Source organism: Helianthus annuus, chromosome 6 (genome assembly GCF_002127325.2).
Source record: "Helianthus annuus cultivar XRQ/B chromosome 6, HanXRQr2.0-SUNRISE, whole genome shotgun sequence".
NCBI lineage: Eukaryota > Viridiplantae > Streptophyta > Magnoliopsida > Asterales > Asteraceae > Helianthus > Helianthus annuus.
The window spans coordinates 13,425,869-13,449,168 of record NC_035438.2 but is presented as its reverse complement, the minus strand read 5'-3'; the positions used below and the strand labels follow the sequence as shown (position 1 = coordinate 13,449,168).

Here is a 23,300-nt window from a genome sequence, read left to right as displayed (position 1 = left end):
TGGAAATGTCTAAACAAATAAACATAATGCAAACCAACCGAAGCGATATCGACAGAACAACATCGGTACCGGTATTGATATTGATATTCTTTATTATTGTTTTCGATCGATGTAAGGTTTTCTCTTTCAATTACTATAGCGAGTGTCGGTAGCGTAACGAACCGAACATATACCAACTGAATTCCCACCGCAAAACGCGGGGAAAATCGCTAGTTTTCCATTATATTACATAAGTCTACTTTCACCAACTCCAAGAAGCCAAAATTGAAACAGTCGATCGCTATCACACTCCCAAATCGCATCTTTTATTTCAATTAAAGAAAATGGAACTACCAAGCCATATGCTTCGTCACCCTTTAATTGCTTCAAGTTCGGACATGAGAACGACGGTCTATGTGGCATAGCTTCTCTAAATTTGAAAGCGAAGAACTTACGGGCCTCAAATTTTATTTTATTAGGATCCGTCACCCAATCTTCTATCCAGATTATTATAATTAATAATCCCATGGAAAAATGATGAGTTTTCATCACCACCTATTGCCCACTTGCCCCTTGATTTTTGCTTAAGATCGTTTGCTTTGGCAGTTTTTAACTCTATGTAGAGCTAGCTGAATGGAGTCGGTTGTGTTTTTTGCTGAACTCGGTTAGTCTTTCGGATAGTTTAGACAGGTGGTCGTGGCAAGGGCCGGTGCTAGTGGCTTCTCGGTTGGAGCGGTCAAGGGGTTGTTCAATTTGAATTCGGATTGCAGCTCTCGATTTGTTTGGGATTGGAGTAAATGGTTGCCGAAGAAGTGTAATATTTTTGCGTGGCGTGCCGAACAAGATCAGATTCCGACTAGGGAGGCTTTGCAAAGGAGAGGTATATTTATTGATGATGTTAGATGCCCGCTTTGTAATATGGGAGTCGAATCGGTTGATCACCTATTTACTTCGTGTGGGGTTAAGAGGGTTATGTGGCAGAAGATACAGGCTTGGTGCAATTCTTCCAATTTGTTCATCTTTTCGTTCCGGGACATTTTAGAGGTGCATAAGTGGGTCGGCTTTGACGGTCAAAAGAAGGTTGTGTTTCACGGGATAGCCATTCTAACTTGTTGGGCTATTTGGAAAGCGAGGAATAATCTGGTTTTTTCGGGGAAGCCTTTTAAAATTAATGAAGTTTTCAGTGATATTAGGTCATTGGGGTTTGTTTTGAACAAAAATAGATCAAAGGATAGAGGTATATCATGGGTAGACTGGTGTAAATTTGTAATTATGTAGTCTGGTTTGTTTTTAGGGGTTGGCCGCTCGGTTTCGAGTTGGTTCTTTTGGTTAATGAAGTTTTCAATTCAAAAAAAAAAAAAAAAAAAAAAAAACTCTCCGAGCTATTATAAACCAGACATTTTAGGCCCAACCCATTACTTATGGGCTTTAGGGTTTATAGTTATGTTTATCCCTATATATTGTAATGTTGAATATTGTGAAGAATAGAATTCAGTTTATCTCTATTTTCCTTTGCTTTTATCACGTTATCAGCATGACGTACTCCGTGTAAAACCGTAAATTACAATCAGCCGCACACCCCGGGCATCTGCAACAAATCATCTCAAGCAGTTGTTCCATATCCCTGACCAGAGCTTTGGAAACTTTTTTGCAATTTTGATAACTATCGATCATCACCAATCGGGTACACATCATCCAAATCTCCAACTGTTTTTTTTTCTTTTCTTCATTGCAATATAGTATATGTATTTCCAAAGAATGAATCAAAAGTTTCAAATTTACAAATTGCAACTTAGAAAACGTTTTTTTTTCATCTGCTATCAAAGAAAACATGCAAATTTTTATCCTATTTTTTTTAAATCAAATCAATTTATAAATCTCATTCTTTGGATCAATAGAAATAGGATTTTTCTTTATGTCAACTTTAGTACACTCCGGCGACTGTCCTCAATCGCCAACCGGCACAACGGTGGTCACTGCCGCAAATAGCAACCGAAACAAAACACATCAACAACCCATAATACATAAAATATCTTATCCGAACATCTTCCTCCGGCGATTCAACTCACAGCAGCGATGAACCGGAGAGTAGTTGTCGGCGACAACCACGAAGGACAGGAACATTGACGCACCGATTTTTACAGATCCGGAGATGAAACCCGTAGAGCTTGTAACTGGTGACTGAAAATACCCACTACGTTTTCGGTGTCTGGCAACCATCATCCGCCGACAAATTACCACCGTCGACCTCCATATATTATCAACAATATAAGATAAAGCAGTTTTAAATAGAAGCAAAGAAGATAGAATGAAAGGGGTTTTTGAACTTTTTATTAATAAGTTTATTGACAGAATACAGTGTAACCCACATCTCTGATAATGGGTTTCAAAGCCCCATTCCCTAGAATTTTTTTATTATTATTAAAAGTTCCTTGCTTGACAGTTGTATTCCATCGATAATTAAATACTAACAATTTTTAAGATATTAAGGAATGGGCCTGGATGGGACCATTAATTATGCCAAAATTAGTTTCATTTTTGAATTTAGGACCAGAACAAGTCCGTGAGTAGGATCGGACATCACTTTTGAATTTAGATCTGGGCCTCCTATGACAACAGCCTATTGCAAATGTAATAGACTAGTACTATTATTCTCTGTGACATATTTAAACCAAAATAATTGCCCACAAAACTATACAAATCTTGTTTAATAGATATTAGAGTTTAATATATCAATATTCAATGTTTCATATATTTTATTCTATTCAAATATTTATTTAAATTATCAAAACACAATTTATATTTACAATAAGAAATCATACAAGAGTTTCTAATTTCCTACTCTATTATTAAAACGACGTAAAATTTAGAACCTGCAGTTCTAGCAAAAGAGAACCCGAAGTTCTCATACAATATACATTCCATTTGAAGACTTGTTTTTAAATGCCTTATTCTTTCATTTGTAGAAAATATGTCGAACTTATCAAAGCTTGAATTCACCGTACTTGACATCTCGGACAATAACTACCTCCCGTGGACTCTTGATGCTAAAATCCATTTAGCGGCAAATAATTTGGGGGAGACAATTAATGTTGATAATCAGACCTCACCTCAAAATAAAGCGAAAGCTATGATATTCCTTCGCCATCATCTTCACGAAGATCTAAAGCGGGAATATCTAACTGTTGAGGACCCTATTGAATTATGGACAAACATCAAAGAACATTTTGACCACCAGAAGTTGGTCTTACTCCCCAAAGCCCGCTATGAATGGCTTCATTTACGACTACATAATTTTAAGACCGTCAGTGAGTATAATTCTGCTCTGTTCCACATTACCTCTGAACTTAAAATTATGTGGTGAGAAAATTACCGATGAAGACATGCTTGAAAAAACTTTCTCAACGTTCCATGCCTCAAATATGCTACTGTCACAGCAATACAGGGAACGCCAATTTACTAAGTATTCTGAATTGATATCATGTCTTCTTGTCGCGGAGCAAAACAACAAGCTCCTACTACAAAATCATCAATCGCGACCTGCCGGTGCAAGCCCATTCCCTGAAGCGAATGTGGCCAATTATCAAAGCAGACGAGGTAGAGGTAGAGGCCGCGGCTCCAACAGAGGTCGTGGTTATGGTCGAGGATATACATGGCATCGAGAGTCCCAGAACACTAAAAATAGCGGTGGTGAATCGAGTCGACATAATACGGGGCGACCTTCAAAAGGGAAAAATGGGGGGGGGAACCAAAGCAACATTTGTTATAAATGTGGGATGTCAAATCATTGGTCCCGCACATGTCGCAACCCTAAACACCTCATTGAGGCATCTCAAGGCATAAATGAAAAAAATGGAAAGAATATTGAAACTATTCTGATTGAGGATAATGTACCTTTTATGCTTTACTTTTCATACTGTGACCTTTGTATTTTGAAACTCTTGCAATGTTTCATTTTACTTCTTTGTATTAACTTTTATTTATTTTTATTTTCTGAAGAAATATGTATACTAGCTCAAGTAGAGCTATTATTGGTGATGAATGTCTGGTAGATAGCGCTAGTACTAACACTATTCACAATGATATGAAATTTTTCACTGAGTTGTCTCCGGCAGAGACACCGATTAGTACTATATCTGGTCTCAGTAACCTTATCGAAGGCTCCGACAGAGCACACATAATATTATCTTCGGGTACCCAACTAACTATTGATAATGCATTATATTCAAGTAAATCTAGAAGAAATTTACTTAGCTTTAAAGATATTCGAAAAAATGGTTACTACCTAAAAACAATATCTGAAAATAATATTGAATATCTTCAAATTACTTCAAACAAAAATGGCCAAGAAACAATTGTTGAACAATTAGAAGCCTTATCCTCTGGATTATATTGTACTAATATCAATCCTATCGAATCATACATGGTGAGTAACCAAAAGCTATTAGATAAAGACACATTCAATATATGGCATGACCGTCTAGGTCACCCTGGTAGCATAATGATGAGACGAATAATCAAAAGTGCAACCGGGCACCCTCTCAAAAACTTAAAAGTTTTGCTACCACAAGACTTATCATGTGCAGCATGCACTCTGGGCAAACTTATAACTCGGCCCTCACAAATTAAATTAATACATGAAACCCCATCATTTTTAGAAAGAATCCAAGGGGATATTTGTGGGCCCATTCATCCTCCGTGTGGACCATTCCGCTATATCTTGGTCTTAATTGACGCATCCTCAAGGTGGTCACACGTGAGCCTTTTAGCTACTCGAAATGTAGCATTTGCCCGACTTTTAGCTCAAATCATACAATTGAGAGCAAATTTCCCGGATAATCAAATTAAAAACATCCGAATGGATAATGCGAGAGAGTTCACATCTCAAGCTTTTAATGACTATTGTATGTCAATTGGGATCAATGTTGAACATTCAGTACCTCATGTTCACACACAAAACGGTTTAGCTGAATCTCTGATTAAACGATTACAAATAATCGCTAGACCACTCTTAATGGGGTCATGCTATTTTGCATGCCGCTGCACTGGTTAGATTGAGACCAACTGCTGATCATGAATACTCCCCATTGCAACTGGTCTCCGGACGAGAACCAAATTTGTCCCACCTTCGATTTTTTGGTTGTGCGGTATATGTACCAATACCGCCACCTCAACGTACTACAATGGGACCCCAAAGAAGACTGGGTATCTATATTGGTTTTAACTCCCTGTCCATAATTAAATATTTAGAAACGTAGACACTGGAATGGCGTAAAACATATATTCCGGTATATTTGTGGGACACAAGACTTAGGTCTTTTCTATCAGAAAGATCAAAAGTCCCAGCTTGTTGGGTATGCTGATGCCGGATATCTATCAGATCCTCACAAAGCAAAATCTCATACAGGTATTCACATACGGCGGCACAGCAATTTCTTGGAAGTCAACTAAGCAAACACTTACAGCAACATCATCAAATCATGCCGAATTAATAGCACGATATGATGTTGGTCGAGAATGCGTGTGGTTGAGATCAATGATTAATCACATACAAGAAGCATGCGGATTAGAACAGATCAAGAAGGAACCGACAATTATTTATGAAGACAATGTTGCTTGCATAGCTCAGATCAGAGAAGGTTATATCAAGGGTGATCGAACAAAGCACATCTCACCAAAGTTCTTCTCAACATATGACTCGCAGAAAGAAGGGGAAATCGATGTTCGTCAGATCAAGTCAAGTGAAACTCTAGCAGACCTGTTTACAAAATCTTTACCTAGAAGCAGTTTCGAGCAGCTATTACACAAGATCGGTCTTCGTAGATTAAAAGATGTTTGTTGAACTCAGGGGGAGAATTATACACGTTGTACTCTTTTTCCCTTAACTAAGTTTTGTCCCACTGGGTTTTCTTAGTAAGGTTTTTAATGAGGCAGCATAGCTGATCCAGTAGTATCAGTTTATTTATTCAGGTCCTGAAGTACGTTGTTAAACTGTGTATAATTTTAAATGTCTGAGGGGGAGTGTTATAAACCAGACATTTTAGGCCCAACCCATTATTTATGGGCTTTAGGGTTTATAGTTATGCTTATCCCTATATATTGTAATGTTGAATATTGTGAAGAATAGAATTCAGTTTATCTCTGTTTCCCTTTGGTTTTTATCACGACAAACCTTTTATATACGCGGCAAATAAAAGTCCGTCATTTGTGGGACCTATGTTTATGAATACAAGTTGTATGATGAGAGGTGACTTTTACAAGACGAAATTAATTCTCAAACCCCACAAATTCATAAAGATCATAATATTATATGCAAATTATATGTTAGTTTAATTATAATAAAATTTTAAAATATGTGTTGACTAATTTTAGTATTTTTAAAAGGTTAATCGTCACATGTTTATAATTTAATAAAATTGTATAATAGTAATTTGATTTCATACGGCTATACGCATATGATTAACAAAAAAGCGTAACAATTGATTTTTAATTGGTCTCATCTCTTTTCTCTCTCACTCCTGTCATGAGCTTAGCGAAGGTGCCCATGGTGCCTCATGTTAACGCATGAGACCCTATGTGTTGGTGTTTGGAGCCCAAAAAGAGTGAGGTAGCGATGGGTTAATTGTTAACGTCCACAATGTATGGTCTAAGACCTTTTTAGTCGTATGCCATTATATTACATAACATGGCCGACCTTAAGGGTGGGTGGAGAGGACCACTGGCCAGAACCCGATATTTCGAAAGACAAGTTATTTAAAAAAATCCGACATGTATATGTAAAAAAATAAATTAATAGGGTATATCCGTACAAACACCAACATATGCCAATTTACAAAACTATTTTTATGGTTTAGATTGATTATTAGCCCATGTACATTAGGTTTAGACCTTTAGTAAGCCCAATACCCAAATTCGTTAAGGCCTAAGGGCACATTTTTTCAAGTTCGAACAAGGTACACGAATTCTCAGGGTCAGCTCTGTTACATAATATATAAGTCAAATGACTTTGTTTGATAAACACATCAATGAGTATTTAAAAGGAAAGTGGTCTAGAGATATTTCATGTATATGTTATGTTATATGATAAGTTTAATAATGATATTTACTTAAGAAATATTCGACGTGTAATTAATTGTAGTTGTTTTGTGTTATAAGTAACCCTCGTAGATATTTTAATTTGATTGGGAGTGGGACAATGGAGCATTTAATCTGGAAAGTATGAGAACCAGACGTTTAAAATGTGGCCCGAATGCTTTGGGTTAGCAAGTTGGACAAAGATAATGGTGGTACACGTGGATGGACAAGATGAGTCCACGTTTCATTTTACAGTTTCACAAGTTTGAAATGGGCCGAAGGTGCAACCAGTGACCCACTCTCCGTTTGTAGTTTATAATTTATATCCTTTTTAGGACTCTAAAACAGGGGCGGACATATATAGAAATTACGGGTTTCCAGGAATCCATTCGGTTTCGAATTATTAGTAGAAAACTATATAAAAAATAAAAAGTGAACCCATAAATAAATTATGTAGTGAACCATAACAAAAAATGTCAAGTAGTCCACTGGTTTGTAACTTGTTTTCCATGCCAATGTTTGTGAGTTCGAATCCCGGCCCAAGCATAATATTTAGGCTCTTTAGCAATTTAAGTTTTTATGAAACCTAAATTTTGGAATAATGCTAATAGAAATTTGATATGGAATTTATATCTTTATTTTGTTCCGTGACCCGGTCCGACCCGAAAATTATAACGAATGTTGTGAAAATTTGACTACCGAAAAAAGTGAAGATAGGAAAAAAATTTTGTATCCGCCACTGCTCTAAAACATCCGTAATGGGACTTTATACCACGCCTACCCCTCTCATAGCGTCCTATGGCGTCCTTGCACATCATTATGGGAGACGCCATATGCTGAAAATCCCTACTCGCAAAAATTTTCACGGCGTTGCCCATTCTTCCTCACTCACACACCTATACATACATACATATACATAAAGCCACATACATATATATCCTCACTACACACTCAAGTTATATAAATGTTGAGTTGTGAAGGATTTGACTAATAGGGGTGTTCTTTGTTACACTCCTTCTGCATCTAGCAGGGGTGTTATGTGTTACACTTCTTCTGCAGCTAGCAGGAGTGTTCTCTGTTAGTATAGTTTAAAGTCAACAACCCTAATTGTTCCCCTATATATACTTCTCATTCATGTCTGTAATTTTTTTGAGCACCTAATAAAGAAGAGAACTAGTTGTGGGAGTGGATGTAGGTCAGATTAGACCGAACCACTATAAATCTTGTGTTCTTATTCTTGTGATTTAGAGTGTGTGTGTGTGCTTGTTGCGGATAGTTCTAGTGTTTGTGGAATCGTGTTCTGGTCCTAACAACTGGTATCAGAGCTCAGGCTCTTGATCGATTCATACAAACTAGGTAAGAGGTGAAGAAGAAGAACACTTACCTGTCGAAGAACAAGCCGTAGTCTCGGGTTTCAGTCACAGTCGCAGACATAGCGTCTAGGGTTTTTGAACCAGCTGCCACTAGCACAGCCGCCACCACCGCCGTCAGTTCCTAACTCCGATTAGGGCTCCGATTGAAGACTCTCCTGCAGATTGCGACTAGGGTTTCGATAACCAGTAGCCGCCGCCTAGGGTTACAAAATTGAAGACCATTGTTGCTAGATATCGCATCTAGGGTTCCAAAATCAAAGATTAAGGCTTTTGATTTTGCACTTTGGTGACTGATTTTGTGTAGTGCAGAGAGCAGAGCGCTGGAAGAAGAAAGAAATAGGCATGTTCTTTTTTTTGTTTCTTTAAGGGAAAATCAAGTTTCCCTTATTTGCAGAAAGACCCCTCAACCTTTGGCAATGATCTTATCAACCCAAGAACTTAGAGAAACAGAATCGTACGCCAGTGATCAGGTGTCATTTGTTTCAGTTGTTTCAGTTTTGGTTTTCTATTTGTTTCGATTTCAATTTCGTTTTAGTCGTGCTTGTGTTATCATGTCAGAAGACGGGAAGGTGCAAATCGAAAAGTTTGACGGGAAAAAGTTTGGTTGGTGGAAGATGCAGATTGAAGCATTACTTTGTCAGAAGGACTTAGATGTAGTGCTCGAGGATGATAGGCCAGAAAAAATGCCACAGGCAGATTGGGATAGGATGGATAAGAAAGCCAGAGCAGTGATAACGTTTTCTCTATCGGAGAATGTTGCATTCAACATCCAGAAGGAGACCTCAGCTAGAGGAATGATGGCAGCATTATCGAATATGTATGAGAAGCCTTCTGCAGCGAACAAGGTTTATCTTATTCGAGAGCTTGTGAATACTAGGATGAGGGAAAGTGATTTAGTTACAGCGCACATCAATAACTTAAACTCGATATTGTCTCGGTTGGTGTCTGTGAACATCAAGTTTGATGATGAGGTTCAAGCCCTATTGTTATTGTCCTCATTACCCGATAGTTGGTCCGGAACCGTAACTGCTGTTACGAGCTCTTCAGATACGAGCAAGTTTACGTTTGTGAAGATGCGAGATCTTATTCTGGGCGAAGATGTCAGAAGAAGAAATTCAGGTGGATCATCGGGTGATTTAATGCATGTTGGCAGAGTAAGGAAGAATAACAGATGTAGTGGCAGCAAGAACAGAAAGAGGAGTCAGTCTAGGGCTCGAAATGATGTGACCTGTTGGAACTGTAAAGAGGTTGGACATTTCAGGAATCATTGTCCAAACGACAAGAAAGAAGTTAACGCTGCAGTAGACCATTCAGATGATTCAGATGATGAAGTTTTGATCTGTAATGCGGAGAGCAGTGCGGATTCCTGGGTTATGGACTCGGGTGCTTTATTTCACGCTACCCACAGCAGTGAAGCACTACAGAATCTTAAAATTGGGGATTTTGGTAAGGTACGACTTGCAAATGATGAAGTCTTAGATGTCACAGGCATGGGTGATATTGACTTAGTTACTCTAGTCGGATCTACGTGGACTTTAAGAGACGTGAGAGTTATTCCAGGCTTGAAGAAAATGCTTATTTCAGTCGGGCAGCTGGATGATCAGGGTCACGAGGTTAAGTTCGGTAGTGGAAGGTAATTAAGGGAAATTTAGTAGTTGCACGTGGCAAGAAGAGAGGCTCATTGTACATGGTCAGTGTACCGCCTGAGGTAGAGGTTCTCCCAGTTTAGAAGAAGACCAAGATCCGGTTCACAGAATCTCGTGGGCAGAAGAAGGTTTGCTTTGCAGATGGCAAACCCAGAGTCACAGGTCAGATTCAGGTTGAACGTGCTAGAAAAGGTTCAGTAAAACCAGTCAGGGGCATTCGTGGCAGTGGGAGCACGGGTCGTGCTTCGGTCAGAGTTACCTGACGACAGTGGGTTAAGAGAACCAATATTCCAGCTCTCAAAGTCTCTCCAGTTGATAATCTGCTTTATTCGGAGAGTGTTTGTTCTCAGGATGTTCCAGGATCGGGCAGTTCATGTAAGTGGGAGCCGATAGGGACAGAGAACGAGTCATGAGCAGTGACTGATGAGAAGGCCGCCCACAACTAGTGAAGATGAAATGTTTACAGAGGTACTTATGAATATGAAGTTGCATGGAGTGCAGTTTGAAGTTGTCAAAGCCTCCAAGTTGGAGATTGTTGGGTTGTGGAGGATTTGACTAGTAGGGGTGTTCTTTGTTACACTCCTTCTGCATCTAGCAGGGGTGTTATGTGTTACACTCCTTATGTAGCTAGCAGGAGTGTTCTCTGTTAGTATAGTTTAAAGTCAACAACCCTAATTGTTCCCCTATATACTTTCTCATTCATGTCTGTAAATTTTTTGAGCACCTAATAAAGAAGAGAACTAGTTGTGGGAGTGGATGTAGGCCAGATTAGACCGAACCACTATAAATCTTGTGTTCTTGTTCTTGTGATTTAGAGTGTGTGAGTGTGTGTGCTTGCTGCAGATAGTTCTAGTGTTTGTGGAATCGTGTTCTGGTCCTAACAATAAAGCCTCATAAAACCCCTCCCTTACGCGTTTCATCACGTATCACATAACACCCTACAAAGGAATTTATGAATACACAAGGCCTAAAATCGTTATCTTCCAAGGCTCCCATTAACTCTCTAAGTTGACATCTCAACCGTTCGTGGTGAATACTGGTCAAAATGATGGACAAGACAAGGCAGAGAACATATGATTATTTAAAGATAGGCAATATACTAATTTATTATTTATTTTTTAGTTAATTTTTGTTACTAATTAAAAGTTTTTCAATCTGTGATTTTACATATTTGAAACTGTATAAAAAGATTTTATTTTATTTTTGAAAAATGATCAAAATGGATTATATTAATCTAAGTGCTGACTTGGCGATGCCGATCAGGATAGCCAGATAAGGATAGTGGATTACTTTCTAAACAAGTCAGTTTAGGTTCTCAGGCTTTTTAGATTTTGAATTATCCTATTGTTTAGCTATTCGAGTTATAATCTAAGGTGTTTAAGCTAGCATGTATAAACGTGTTAGTGTTATCATTGTAATCAAGTTGTGGAGTTAGATTTTTTTTTGATATAATAATACCTTGGTTATAGAGGCGGTCTCGCAAAGTATGAATTGAATAAAAATAAAACACGAAGCATACGCATTAAAAATCTTAAAGGAATCAGGAGTGAATGATTGCAATTCGTCTCTAGTTCCAATGGATCCGAATCTGAAACTTTCTAAGACCAAAAAATGAGATGGAGGTTGAAGCTACCAACTACTGAAAACTGGTTAGATGTCTTCGATACTTTCTTCAGACTCGTTCCGATCTTGCCAGTTCAGTCAGAACAGTGAGCCGTGACATGAAAACCCAAAGCAGTCCCATGCGACGACAATTAAACAAATAATTCGATATGTAAAGGGGACCATAAGCTATAGAATACGGTACTCGTGAAAAGCAGCAAGCGAGTTATATCATATGTTAGTAGTCACAATAGTGATCAAGGCGATAGGAGAAGTACTACGGGCTTTGTTTAAAAAAAGTGTGGCTTACGCGTGCTTAGGCGCGGCGCAAGGCACAACAAGGCTCAAGCCCACACACTTTTAGTAGCATAAGGCATCCTTTTTTTTCAAAAAAGCACCAAACGCGCTACCTTTTGGCAAAAAAAAAAAAAAAGACCATGAGGGGCGCGCCTCATGTGTTTCCCATATTTTGTGCAACAAGTTGTTGTACTACGTAATTTCCATATTAAAAAATATTTAAGGCTCACTGTCTCTAAATATTGGGTAGATGATGCTAAAAACATATAGGACACACACACACAACGGCGGAAACTAGAAGAAAAATTCAGGGGTATCCCAATTTTTATTTTTACCGTACAACGAAGATTTTTTTTTTTTTTTTTTTTTTTTTTTTTGTAACCTACTACATTTAGGTAGTGATGGGACAAGAGTCTTCCAATTAGGGGGTCGTAATACAACATACCAAATGATCATTGATTGAAACAGAATACATGGCAACTAGGTCATCAACATGCCAAGTGATATGGCTTAGAGAGTTGATAAGTGAAAATCGGAAGAAAACCTCAAAAGGTAACATTGAAAGGAGATAATACATATGCTATCGCTTTGATATAGGATCCGTTCTTTCACAACCGAAGCAAGCATATCAAATCCAAATTTCATTACATATGAGAATGCACAGAAGGTGATGAATTAGAGATTGGACATATAAGTAGCAAAGAGCAATGGGCTGACATATTAACGAAAGCACTCAAGAAGATCAATTTTAAAAAGATGCGAGATTTACTCGATGTGAATAACATCCCTTATACGACTCATAAATCATGAGGGAGGGGGTGAATGTTAGCGACCTTTTAAGTCATGGCTTGGCGTGTAAGCACAAGTTGGATTGGGTTAGCCAATTAACACGTTCGGTTATCATTCTTCTTGAAAAGTTAAGGGTGTAAATGATTCAAGTTGTGATTCGAGATACTCATAATTGGTTTGCTAAATGACTAAATGCTCTAAACAAGCCTAACTTCAATGATCATCAACTTGAGCCTCGCATAAAGCTCATTTATTTAATGAGTTCTAGCCCAAGACCTTTTAGACTAGTAAGCGATAGGAAATTAAGGTATTTACCATGACGGTCCCTCTGTCTCTCCCTAGTTCGTCTCTACCTCTTTCATGTGTCATGGTCTTCTCTAGGCCTGTCAATCAAGGGCAGACCTATTAATAAAGAACGGGTTCTCAGGAACCCATTCGGTTTTTAATTTTTAATGTAAATATATATAACAATCTGAAAAGTAACCCATAACTAAAATATAAAAATAACCTATAAAGAAAAAGTCTTTGGTTTTCCACTGGTTAGACCCGTGTTAATCTCCCGAAGATACCCAGGTTCGACTCTCGTATTAGGCAATTTTTGTTCCCTTTTTTTTAATTTCTCTTTTTATTTTTTTTAATTTAATGTATAACCCATTTAGGGTTTTAACAAAACATCGCCTCCACAGACACACAGACAGCAGTGAGAACTAGAGAATCAGTTTTGAACATCGCAGCCCCTGTATTGAAGTGAAAGGAGCCTCCACCTCCGCCGAATCGCCCCTGCCGCCGATTGCCGATTGCCGGCCGTCCTCTCCTCCATCAGACACAGACACCAGTCAGCGATTAAGGACTTAAGGTAAGGTTTATACTTTATACGATTTTCATCATTACATAAAATTGTTGAATGTAATACCCTATTGTGGACATGTTCCTCTGTTTTGATTCATTCTTTGAAATCACTCGTCGTCAACAACTTTAGGTAGTTTTTTTTTTTTTTTTTTTTTTTTTTTTTTTTTTTTTTTTTTATCTGTAAAGACTATCATACGGATCTTAAATTCGCCAAAACTGAACCATGAACCAAACCGTTATGGATCTTAAAATGGTCGACGGCTTGATCGGCTTCAATAGTTTATGAAATCCTCTACGCTTTGTAAAGCTGTATGTGAAAACCTCTACATTTGATTTTGAAATCGATCTGCAAAAACACTGATTATGTTTGATTCTGTTTCTCATTTTTTAACCACTTAAACTATTCACGTATTATAAAAAAATCACTTTATTAATAAGAATACTTTCAAGTTCAAAGCGTTATCAGGAGTAAAAACTAATTCGTGACTCGTAAATTGCTCACAGCAGCTCATTAAAAACTTTATTAAATCCTGTTCGAGCTATTTGATTTGTATACATACCTAAGAAGAGTACAAGCTGTAGGTACTAGTTAGCTTGCTTGTCGGCTTGGCATAGTCGAATAAAAGTTTAAGATTGTGGATTATGTGACGAGTGAACTCGACTAGGCTCGGTATTATTATTGAGTGCCTAAATTGAACTATTTTAAGTAGTAAATTGGTTTGGTAACCAGGAGAAACTATTTTTATAATATTACTTTGTGTTACAAAAAAAGTATATAAAGCTGAAGAAATGATAAGATATTTAGGAGAACGACATGAAGATTATAATATCTGAAACTTTTTTTTTGTGATTGATATAGATATAGACTTCGCAACGGAAATTTAAACTTTTTGTCGCTATAATATTTGTTTAACTATTTAATGATGTGTGATTACATGAGTTACTGTTTGTCAAATCGTCATACTTGTCTTTTTTTCTATAACAAACCTTTGTGATCTTAATTAATTTTTGTTTAGGTTTGAACCGTCTACTTGATTTTTATTGGTCACTTACCATTGTGATCTTATAATGATGTAGGTTTTTATTTTTCAAAATTTTAGATTTTTTTAGATTTTTTTTGAATTTTTATGGTTTGTTTTGATTTTTTGATTTTTTTTTTTAAATTATGGATCGATCCGGATAGTGATCCATCCATTTAAAATTATTTGGATATAGATCGGATCACGATCCATTATGCTGGATCATGGATCAGATCATTTGTTCAATCCGATGCTCGACAATCTTCCTCACAATTTGATTTTCATTTGTTCAACCTCTTAAATCCGATGCTCGACAATCTTCCTCACAATTTGATTTTCATTTGTTCAATCAACGATTTCAGACCGTGGCTCGTGATTTGATCGGAAGACTCGGTTCGGTTCAGTGTTTAATCGGAAGACAACACTCGTTCAAGGTATGTGCAGTGGTTATTCGATTTTCTGTTAACTTAATAATCTGTTTCAGTTAACTATGCTCGATTGCCAGATTGTATGAATTTGTGAAACTGTTTACTTATTAGTTATTTTGTCACAATACATAAATTTAGGGCAAATTGATCAAGTTTAAGATATAATTATTCATTTATTCTAATCCTAAATAGTTGACATTTATTTAAATTTACAGATGTAAGGTTGTTCTTTAGTTGAAAACATTTCAACACCCATTTGGAAACTAGTTGGTCAATTTGACTAACAATTCACAAATTTGACTTTACAAAAAAATAGACAAGACTAAGTTATAGTGTTCTTGTATAGTATTGCCATTAAGATTTTTGATTCAGACACATTTCATTGATGATATTAGTTATTTATAACTGAAAATAGATTAAGAAGTTCGTTTACGCTAAGACGCACTTTAGGTCAAAACCGTTCCATTTTTAAGTTATTTAACTAACAAGTTTTGGATTTCATCAAGTTTAGCTTCACATTTGGAAATTTGCTGTGTTGACCGATATCAGAAATAAAACCGAGTTCAAAATAAATCTAATACCTTTAAGTATAATATCAAAACGAAATTTTAAAGGTTGATACGAATGAAAGTGATCATTTACTCTTAGTATAAAATGACTTGCTTCCTGTTAACTTTTATTTTCATTTCAGCTAAAATTTTCAAATTACTTGACACCTGCACCAATGGCCATTTCTTCGTTGGCTGCTGTCTCGGTATCCAAAACCCTAATGAAAACATCAACCTCCGTTCCAAGATTAACAATGTACAATCACCTCAACATAACCCACAACCATCTTAGATCAACGGTTCTCAAACTGAAACCCCCTCTGGCTTTCATCTTCAAAGCATACACACCAAAATCACTGACCTGCAACAGCTACCAACGGAACCAGATAAAATCCCTCTTCACAGGAATCGTTGAAGAAATGGGAGAAGTCAAGCAACTGGGTTACGACGAATCCGGCCAGTCATTTGACATGGTAATCCATTCCCCAACCGTCCTGCAAGACGTCAATCTCGGCGACAGCATAGCCGTAAACGGGACTTGCTTAACCGTCACAGAGTTCGACATCCAACGATTGGAGTTCAAAGTCGGGTTAGCCCCGGAGACTTTAAGAAAAACGTCGTTGATCGAATTGGAAAAGGGTTCGGTTGTTAATTTAGAGAGGGCGGTGAAACCGTCGACTCGAATGGGCGGGCATTTTGTGCAGGGGCATGTGGATGGAACAGGGGAGATTGTTTCGATGGAACCGGAAGGGGATTCGTTATGGATTAAGGTGAAAACGTCGCCGGAGATTTTGAAGTTTATAGTGCCGAAAGGTTTTATTGCGGTGGATGGGACTAGTTTGACTGTGGTTAAAGTGTTTGATGAAGAGGATTGTTTTAATTTCATGTTGGTTGAGTATACACAACAGAAAGTTGTGATTCCGTTGAAGAAAGTTGGGCAGAAGGTGAATTTGGAAGTGGATATATTGGGAAAGTATGTTGAGAGGCTTCTTAGCAGTGGATTTGTGGACAGTATCAAATCAAGATGATCGTATAATCATCTTGATATCGTTGTGATTTTGGTTGATCAAATTTGAGGTACTCTTTTTCAGTTTTTAGTTTTAATTTGAGCCAAACTATTTGTGTATTAAGCTATCTGCAATCTTGTGTTGATGATTATAAGTTTTTTGGTCTTGATTTTTGCTGTCAATCTGCCACATATTGTACTAAATTTGTACTTGACGAACTCACTAACCTCATATCTTTGTTTTAGGCACCATAAACATGATAGATTCTTCATAAGAATGTTGTATGAACTTACCTTGTTTTCCAATGATTACCGTTTTTGATTTCTCAAGTTGGGTTTGGAATATCATACTTGGAAAATAGGTTCTTGAACTTTAGCCTGATCGGACTTTATTGTTTGCTTGTTTGAACTCGGTACTTATGTGTGGCGATTTAGGTTTAAAAAGCATGAGGCGCTCCTAGACCTTTAGGTCCTAAAAAGTCAAGGTGCGAGGTAAGAGCTTCATGTACTCAAAGCGTGACATTATGTACACAAAAGATGCATCTGTCTCATTTGTTTTAAAATATAGTTTTTTAAACAAGTAAACCATTCATAATCTCCTCATCCCTTTGGTTACTTTTCCATATCACCCTCCTACGTACCTTTAGTTTGACCAAGATGTGTATGAGGCGCCGCCTGAAGGCCCCGAGGTGAACACCATGTGTGCCTCTTAAGAAACTCTAAGAAAACAAGTAGGGACCTTTGGTCAAACGGGTCGGTTTAGGTTGGGCCGAATGACACACCTTTTATCTAGTTTTTGAAGTATATGATACACATGTTACATTATAGAAATTATAAGCTTTTGTTTATTATATGATACACATGTTACATTATAGAAGTTATAAGCTTTTGTTTGTTAAGTTATTTTGGTGGTTGTAAGTATATGAATACAATTCAGATTATCGACCCGTTTGATAAGTTATGTCGTTGTGGACCGAATGTCCGAACAAACGAACCGTCAAATCGACCTGAATATGAAAATGTCCTGTCCTATGAAATTGGAATATCTAAAAACAGTGAACCCATAGAAAAAAATTCCTAAATCCACGCTACTGACCGAATCACAGGCAGCCTTTATTAGTTGCATTTCTTATTTCATGATGTTGTAGAAGAAAGCAGACATTAATTAATGTAGAAAGATAAGCTGATAGTTGAAAACAGGGATGAACTTGCAATGTATGTATGTATGTATGATTAAACATTTATGATCATCTGGTAGGATGTTTTCAAAGGGAGAGGCATTCTCCGGCTGTCGTGGTGACGGAGGTGGTGGTGGTCGGTAGAAGGAACGGCGGCGAATAGGGGAATTGACGACATGATCTAGGGCCTTTTTGTTTTTGAGCCAGAGGTTTGACCAGTTTAAGTGTGAGGAGGGATTGTTAGGGTTTTGATTCTCAACTGAACATGAAGACATTTGGAATTTGATGCAATTCACATTTGAATTGAAGATGAATTTGGTGGTTGAAATTTGTGTTGAAGAGTTGAGCTGCTTTTTTGGTTATTGTTTTGAGTGGTGGGGATGGTGGCTGTGCGGAGGTGGTGGTTGGAGACGGAGGTGGTTGTGGCTGTGGTGGTGACGTTTTTTGTACTTAATGACACACTTTCCAATCTAGTTCTAGTATCAACATAAAGGATGATTTTTGTAATTTATTCTTTATTATAAGTTAGATTTTGATTTAAACCTTTCGAAAAGCTTCTCACATAAAGCTTTATAAAAAGTAGAGTAAAGTACACTCACGGTCCTTATAATTTGGGTCAAATTAAGAATTAGTTCCTAAACTTTAAATTTTATGGATTTGATCCCCAATTGCATTGTTTACTTTTAATCCATGGGCGCTAGCTAACTCACGTGAACCTTACACCACGAGTAATTAGGTCAGTTAAGTTCTTTCCTCCCAGCATTTATAGTTGACCCATTCCTCTCCTTTGTTAGGCATGGATTTACACGGTGATGATGATTTGCTCATTTACCATTCAGAAATACAATACAATGCATTGCAATACAATTTAATATAAATAGTTAGTATTTTCAAGTGCGTAAAGTCCAAAATCAAGGTCATTATCAGGAATCTCAAAATGAGAGTAAATGATTCATGACTTCACATAGCCTAAATCCCTGGTCAAGTCATTTCACTCGTAAATAGAAAATCAAATTACCATATCAACATAACTAATCTTTTCATTAACATATCTCTTACTAGGATACTTTGTAAACATTCCACCATGATTTATTTGTAAGGAGAAGAGGGTAGGGTGCTTTCCTACAAAGGATCAAAGTTATCACGATTTAAGAACCATAACAATAATCTAAATAATTACATATCATAATCTAAGACAGGGTTAAAATCATCAAAGTTGTTTCAAACCCCATTGTTTTTTATTTTTCGGTTGAGAGATTTTGTTAGGAGGTTAAGGGGTTTGGGACGATATGCAAAAGAGGGTTTTGGTTTAATCGAAATATAAATGAGAGGGAAAAACTAACTTGGCCTAACTACCCCTAGTGTGTAGTTACGTGAGTCAATTAACGCCCAAGACTAGCTCTCATCGAGTTATTGGACCATGAAAGAAAGCTAACAATGCAATAGAGATCAAATGCATAGTATCTAAAGTTTAAGGATTATATCTTCTGTTTCAATGAATGAAAGCTAACAATGCAATTGAGATCAAATGCATATAATCTAAAGTTTAAGGATTATATCTTCAATTTGCTTAAACGTAATGTACTCCCCTTTCTTCAAATTTTACTAATTGCACTCCCCCCTTGAAGTTTTTAAACACATACAATTAAACATTTTAATTTGTAATTTTTTATTGCATCTACTTTAAATTTTTAAACAATGAAAAAAAGATAATTATAGTAGATAACCAAAACTTATCTAATTTTTTACGGATTGAATTTGTATCATTTATGTATAGAACTATTTTTGAAATTTTGAATTTATGTATAGCACCCTGAAGAAACACCATATCTAAATGACCGAAATCGAGGGTAGGGTTTCTGCATAAAAAAGTTAATCCTCTCGCCGATAACTTCGCCGGAAATCACTGCAAAACAGAAACGCCGTTAGCCTCGCCACGGGGAGAATGGGGGTTCTCTCCGTGACCACCCTCCGGCGTGAGAATAAGAACAGTGATCTAAAAGAAGATGAAGTAGTAAGAGTGAATGCATGACATTGCCGTAAATGATGCTGAAGTGGTTTTCGAGACAGAACCTTTAAGCGTACACATATGGAGTAAGAATTGCATAGTTGGGCTGGATCAGCCTGCTTTTGGAGCCGCATGAATTTATAAATGTAGTAATTTGTAACTGTAGTTCGGCTCAAGACATGAGAAGAAACATTTTTTGTATTTTGGTTCGTATATGAAGCAAAACATTTTTATCTTGTGATTCAGGTACAGATAAATTAGCTCAACCTTTCGGTTAAGATAAGAAGTAGATTGTTTTTGAAACTTTCATTTGAAAAGAAGCAAAAATGGTTTGGTGTTAAAGCTCTGTCGAAATTGGCGCCAAAGCCATATATATATATATATATATATATATATATATATATATATATATATATATATATATATATATATATATATATATATATATATATATAGCTGAACGATCCAAAGGTGTAAAATGTTATTAAAATATACTATGTTGAACTGAAGCTATATAAACCGAACTGGAACATTCCAAAGATGTGAAATAGTTAACTGTTGAAAACGCGTCATAACTGAAACTAACCGTATTGGAAAGTTTCCAAAAATGTTAAACAGTTAATTGTTGAAAACGAACTAATACTATGGCCAAATTTCGTAACAAGTTGAGAAAAGCATGATTTTCGCAACTACTATAGTCTCATATTTTATGATTTTTAAGGTAAGTGGTTGATGATTACCGGGGTATCTTTTGGTACGGTATTGTAATGCATCTGGAGTTGAATAAACTGTCGTTGGCACGGAAGTTTGGAGATGGTACGATCTATTTCTGTGGAGTAAGCATTAACACTTTGTTTTGCCTCGATCTTCAGGCTTCTTCGATCTGCTGCTGGTGTGGATGAAATTTGCTAAATCTTGGGACCAAACTCCGCATTTAAGACTTAGAGTAGCTTGTTGTTTTGCCAAAGATGCAAGCCTGTGGTAGCTGCACTATGTGTCGAATGTCTTTTGAACGCTTTTCAATTATGTATTTGTAAGCATGCACCTCAGGGGAAATTTGGAAGATGGGCCTTCTGACTGAATCAATCAAGACTCTTCTGAGCAATCTGGTGGTGAAGGTAATCGGAGCGTGTATTCGTCTGACATCTGCCGGCTGGTTGTAATTTGTTTCGGATTCTGAACACATTGGTCCGGCAGGTGTAGTCCTTCAGAAGAGATGCAGTCAGAAAAAATGTCTGGCAAACGGTTTGTACTGAGCAACATCATTAGACTGAAAACTTTGCAGCGACACGTCATCTTATACTCATCATCCGGTAAACACTGCTGCTCGGTATTAAATTCATTTGGCAAGTTGTCCGTCCACCCAACCATTGAAAAATAACCATGGCAAGAATCACCTGGTGTGACAGGTTGTCCGGAAGGTGATGCTCTGGACGTATGAGTCATCCAGCCAAGTTGGCATGGTTTGGTTATGGAGACTTTGTTCGACAAAATAAATTAGTAAGGTCCGGCGTCAAGGACGTTTGATGCAATAGGTCATCCAATTGAAGTTCATGTGACCAAAATGTCGTCCGGTGAACATATAAACGGGCGTCCAACAGGGATATCTTTCGTCAAGAATGGTATGGGAGATAAGGTTGTATAGTAAAGGAGACCATATAATCCAGAAGTATCGCCAAATATGAGGCACCAGACCTAACGCATGGCGGAATCATCGGAGTGGGACGAGTTCGAGATTGCAAGAGACTTCATAATGCTAGCTATTTGTGACAATATTTAAATTAGGGGTGAGCACATTAACCACCATAACCGATAACCGAATCATAACCGACATAACCGAACCACTAATAACCGATAACCAATATAACCAATGGTTATGGTTATCAAACTTTATATAACCGCTCAATCGGTTATGGTTATGGTTATGAAGCTTTGGTTAACCGATATAACCGAAACCGAACCGAACTTGTGATGTTAACTTTACATAATTGATTTGTCTTTTACAAAACCATATAGAGGGTTTTTACTAAGATAAAAGTATGTTAGTAACAAAATGATCTTGATGTAGATGTCATTTATTCTGATAAAGAACTAAGATGTTATGGCCATAATTATTTTTGTTTGAGAATTACCTTATTAAAAAAAACCCTAAATCTGTAGTTTAACCAAAAATTTAGTCTCCGTTATCTTATAAAATAGGCTCAAGCTAAGTTCAAATCGTGCACAACCCTATTTAATTCAAACCTTGCTTGGTTACTTAACCGAAATTAACCAAAACCGAACCATAACCGACTTCATAACCGATTAACCGTAACCGAAGTTTGGTTATGGTTATGGTTACCAAAACTCCATAACCGAACTCGCGGTTATGGTTATGGTTAATAGTAAAAACCGAACCAAACCGACCCATGCACACCCCTAATTTAAATCAACCATTTTCATTTCATAATCAAATTGTCAAACATTACAAGGAAAATTCAAATAACAACATATTCATAACATAACAATAACAAAATTGATCAAACACTTTAACTTAAACGTCTAAGTGAGTATCTAGGCATTAATGCTAATCCGTTTCATAGCATCATCAATCCTCAACCTGTAACATGTTTAAAATAAAGTTCAATGCAAAAACAAAGGCGAGTATACAAGTTTAAGAATAAGTATAAGTATAAGATTAAAAGTTTAAAACGAATTCACATGGCAACTTAGTGATCGGTACATTTTAGGTACAAGTTATAGTATAATATTCACAATAAAAATGCACCGATATTAGTAACAAAATATATTAGTTTAATAAGTTTTTAAATTTTGTAGGTCTCAAAATAAAACATGCTAAAACAATGAAATACATAAAATCTCTAATGACTTAACAATATAATATTTAGAGTTATCATATAAAATGTATGAATTAATTGATTTGAGTTGGAAAGAATTACGTAACATCACATGAGAAATATAAATGAATCTAGAGATTTTGATTACTTTGAATTTAATAGTCAAGTTTAATTGATGGTGGAATTATATGGCAGGTTACAAAACAAGTGCATTAATTGGACATCACACCACGTAAATAATCCAAGGCACACACAAGAGGGTAGAAGTAGGGCTGTAAACGAGTCGAGCTTGATCCAGCTCGAGCTCGGCTCGAACTCCATTCGAGCTAGCTCGGCTCGAGCTCGAATTTCAAATCGAGCTGACATTTGAGGCTCGAGCTCGACTTGATTAAAATTCGAGCTGACTCGGCTCAGATCGATTTAGCTCGAACTAACAAAAACCGCAAAATTTACTACTTAAAAAGCCCCAAAAATGAATCTCTTCATAGACTTAGGGTCATAATTGCAATTTAATTTAACCAAATGGCTAAATATGTAAGCATAAATAGTTAGTTCACTTTGTACATTGTCTTTACCTTCTTTTATAGGGAAGATACTCCCTTGATTTTTGTCTTCTTAGCGATGTGGGACAAAAAATGAAAGATGTAAACCTTATCGAGCCGGCTCA

At 36.8% G+C, this 23,300-nt stretch overlaps 1 protein-coding gene across 1 annotated transcript; it reads left to right on the top strand.

The window, feature by feature from the left end:
- Positions 1 to 1,646: 1,646 nt before the first annotated feature.
- LOC110864753 (riboflavin synthase) lies at positions 1,647 to 18,333 on the top strand. Its single transcript, XM_022113886.2, has 5 exons — positions 1,647 to 1,663; positions 13,447 to 13,616; positions 14,991 to 15,062; positions 15,748 to 16,681; positions 17,869 to 18,333. The coding sequence occupies exon 4, from the start codon at positions 15,781 to 15,783 to the stop codon at positions 16,630 to 16,632; it is 852 nt and encodes a 283-aa protein (XP_021969578.1). The 5' UTR covers positions 1,647 to 1,663; positions 13,447 to 13,616; positions 14,991 to 15,062; positions 15,748 to 15,780; the 3' UTR covers positions 16,633 to 16,681; positions 17,869 to 18,333.
- Positions 18,334 to 23,300: the final 4,967 nt, after the last annotated feature.

Coding starts and splice junctions, on each gene's coding strand:
- LOC110864753 (XM_022113886.2), top strand. CDS start 15,781: ATGGCCATTTCTTCGTTGGCTGCTGTCTCGGTATCCAAAACCCTAATG.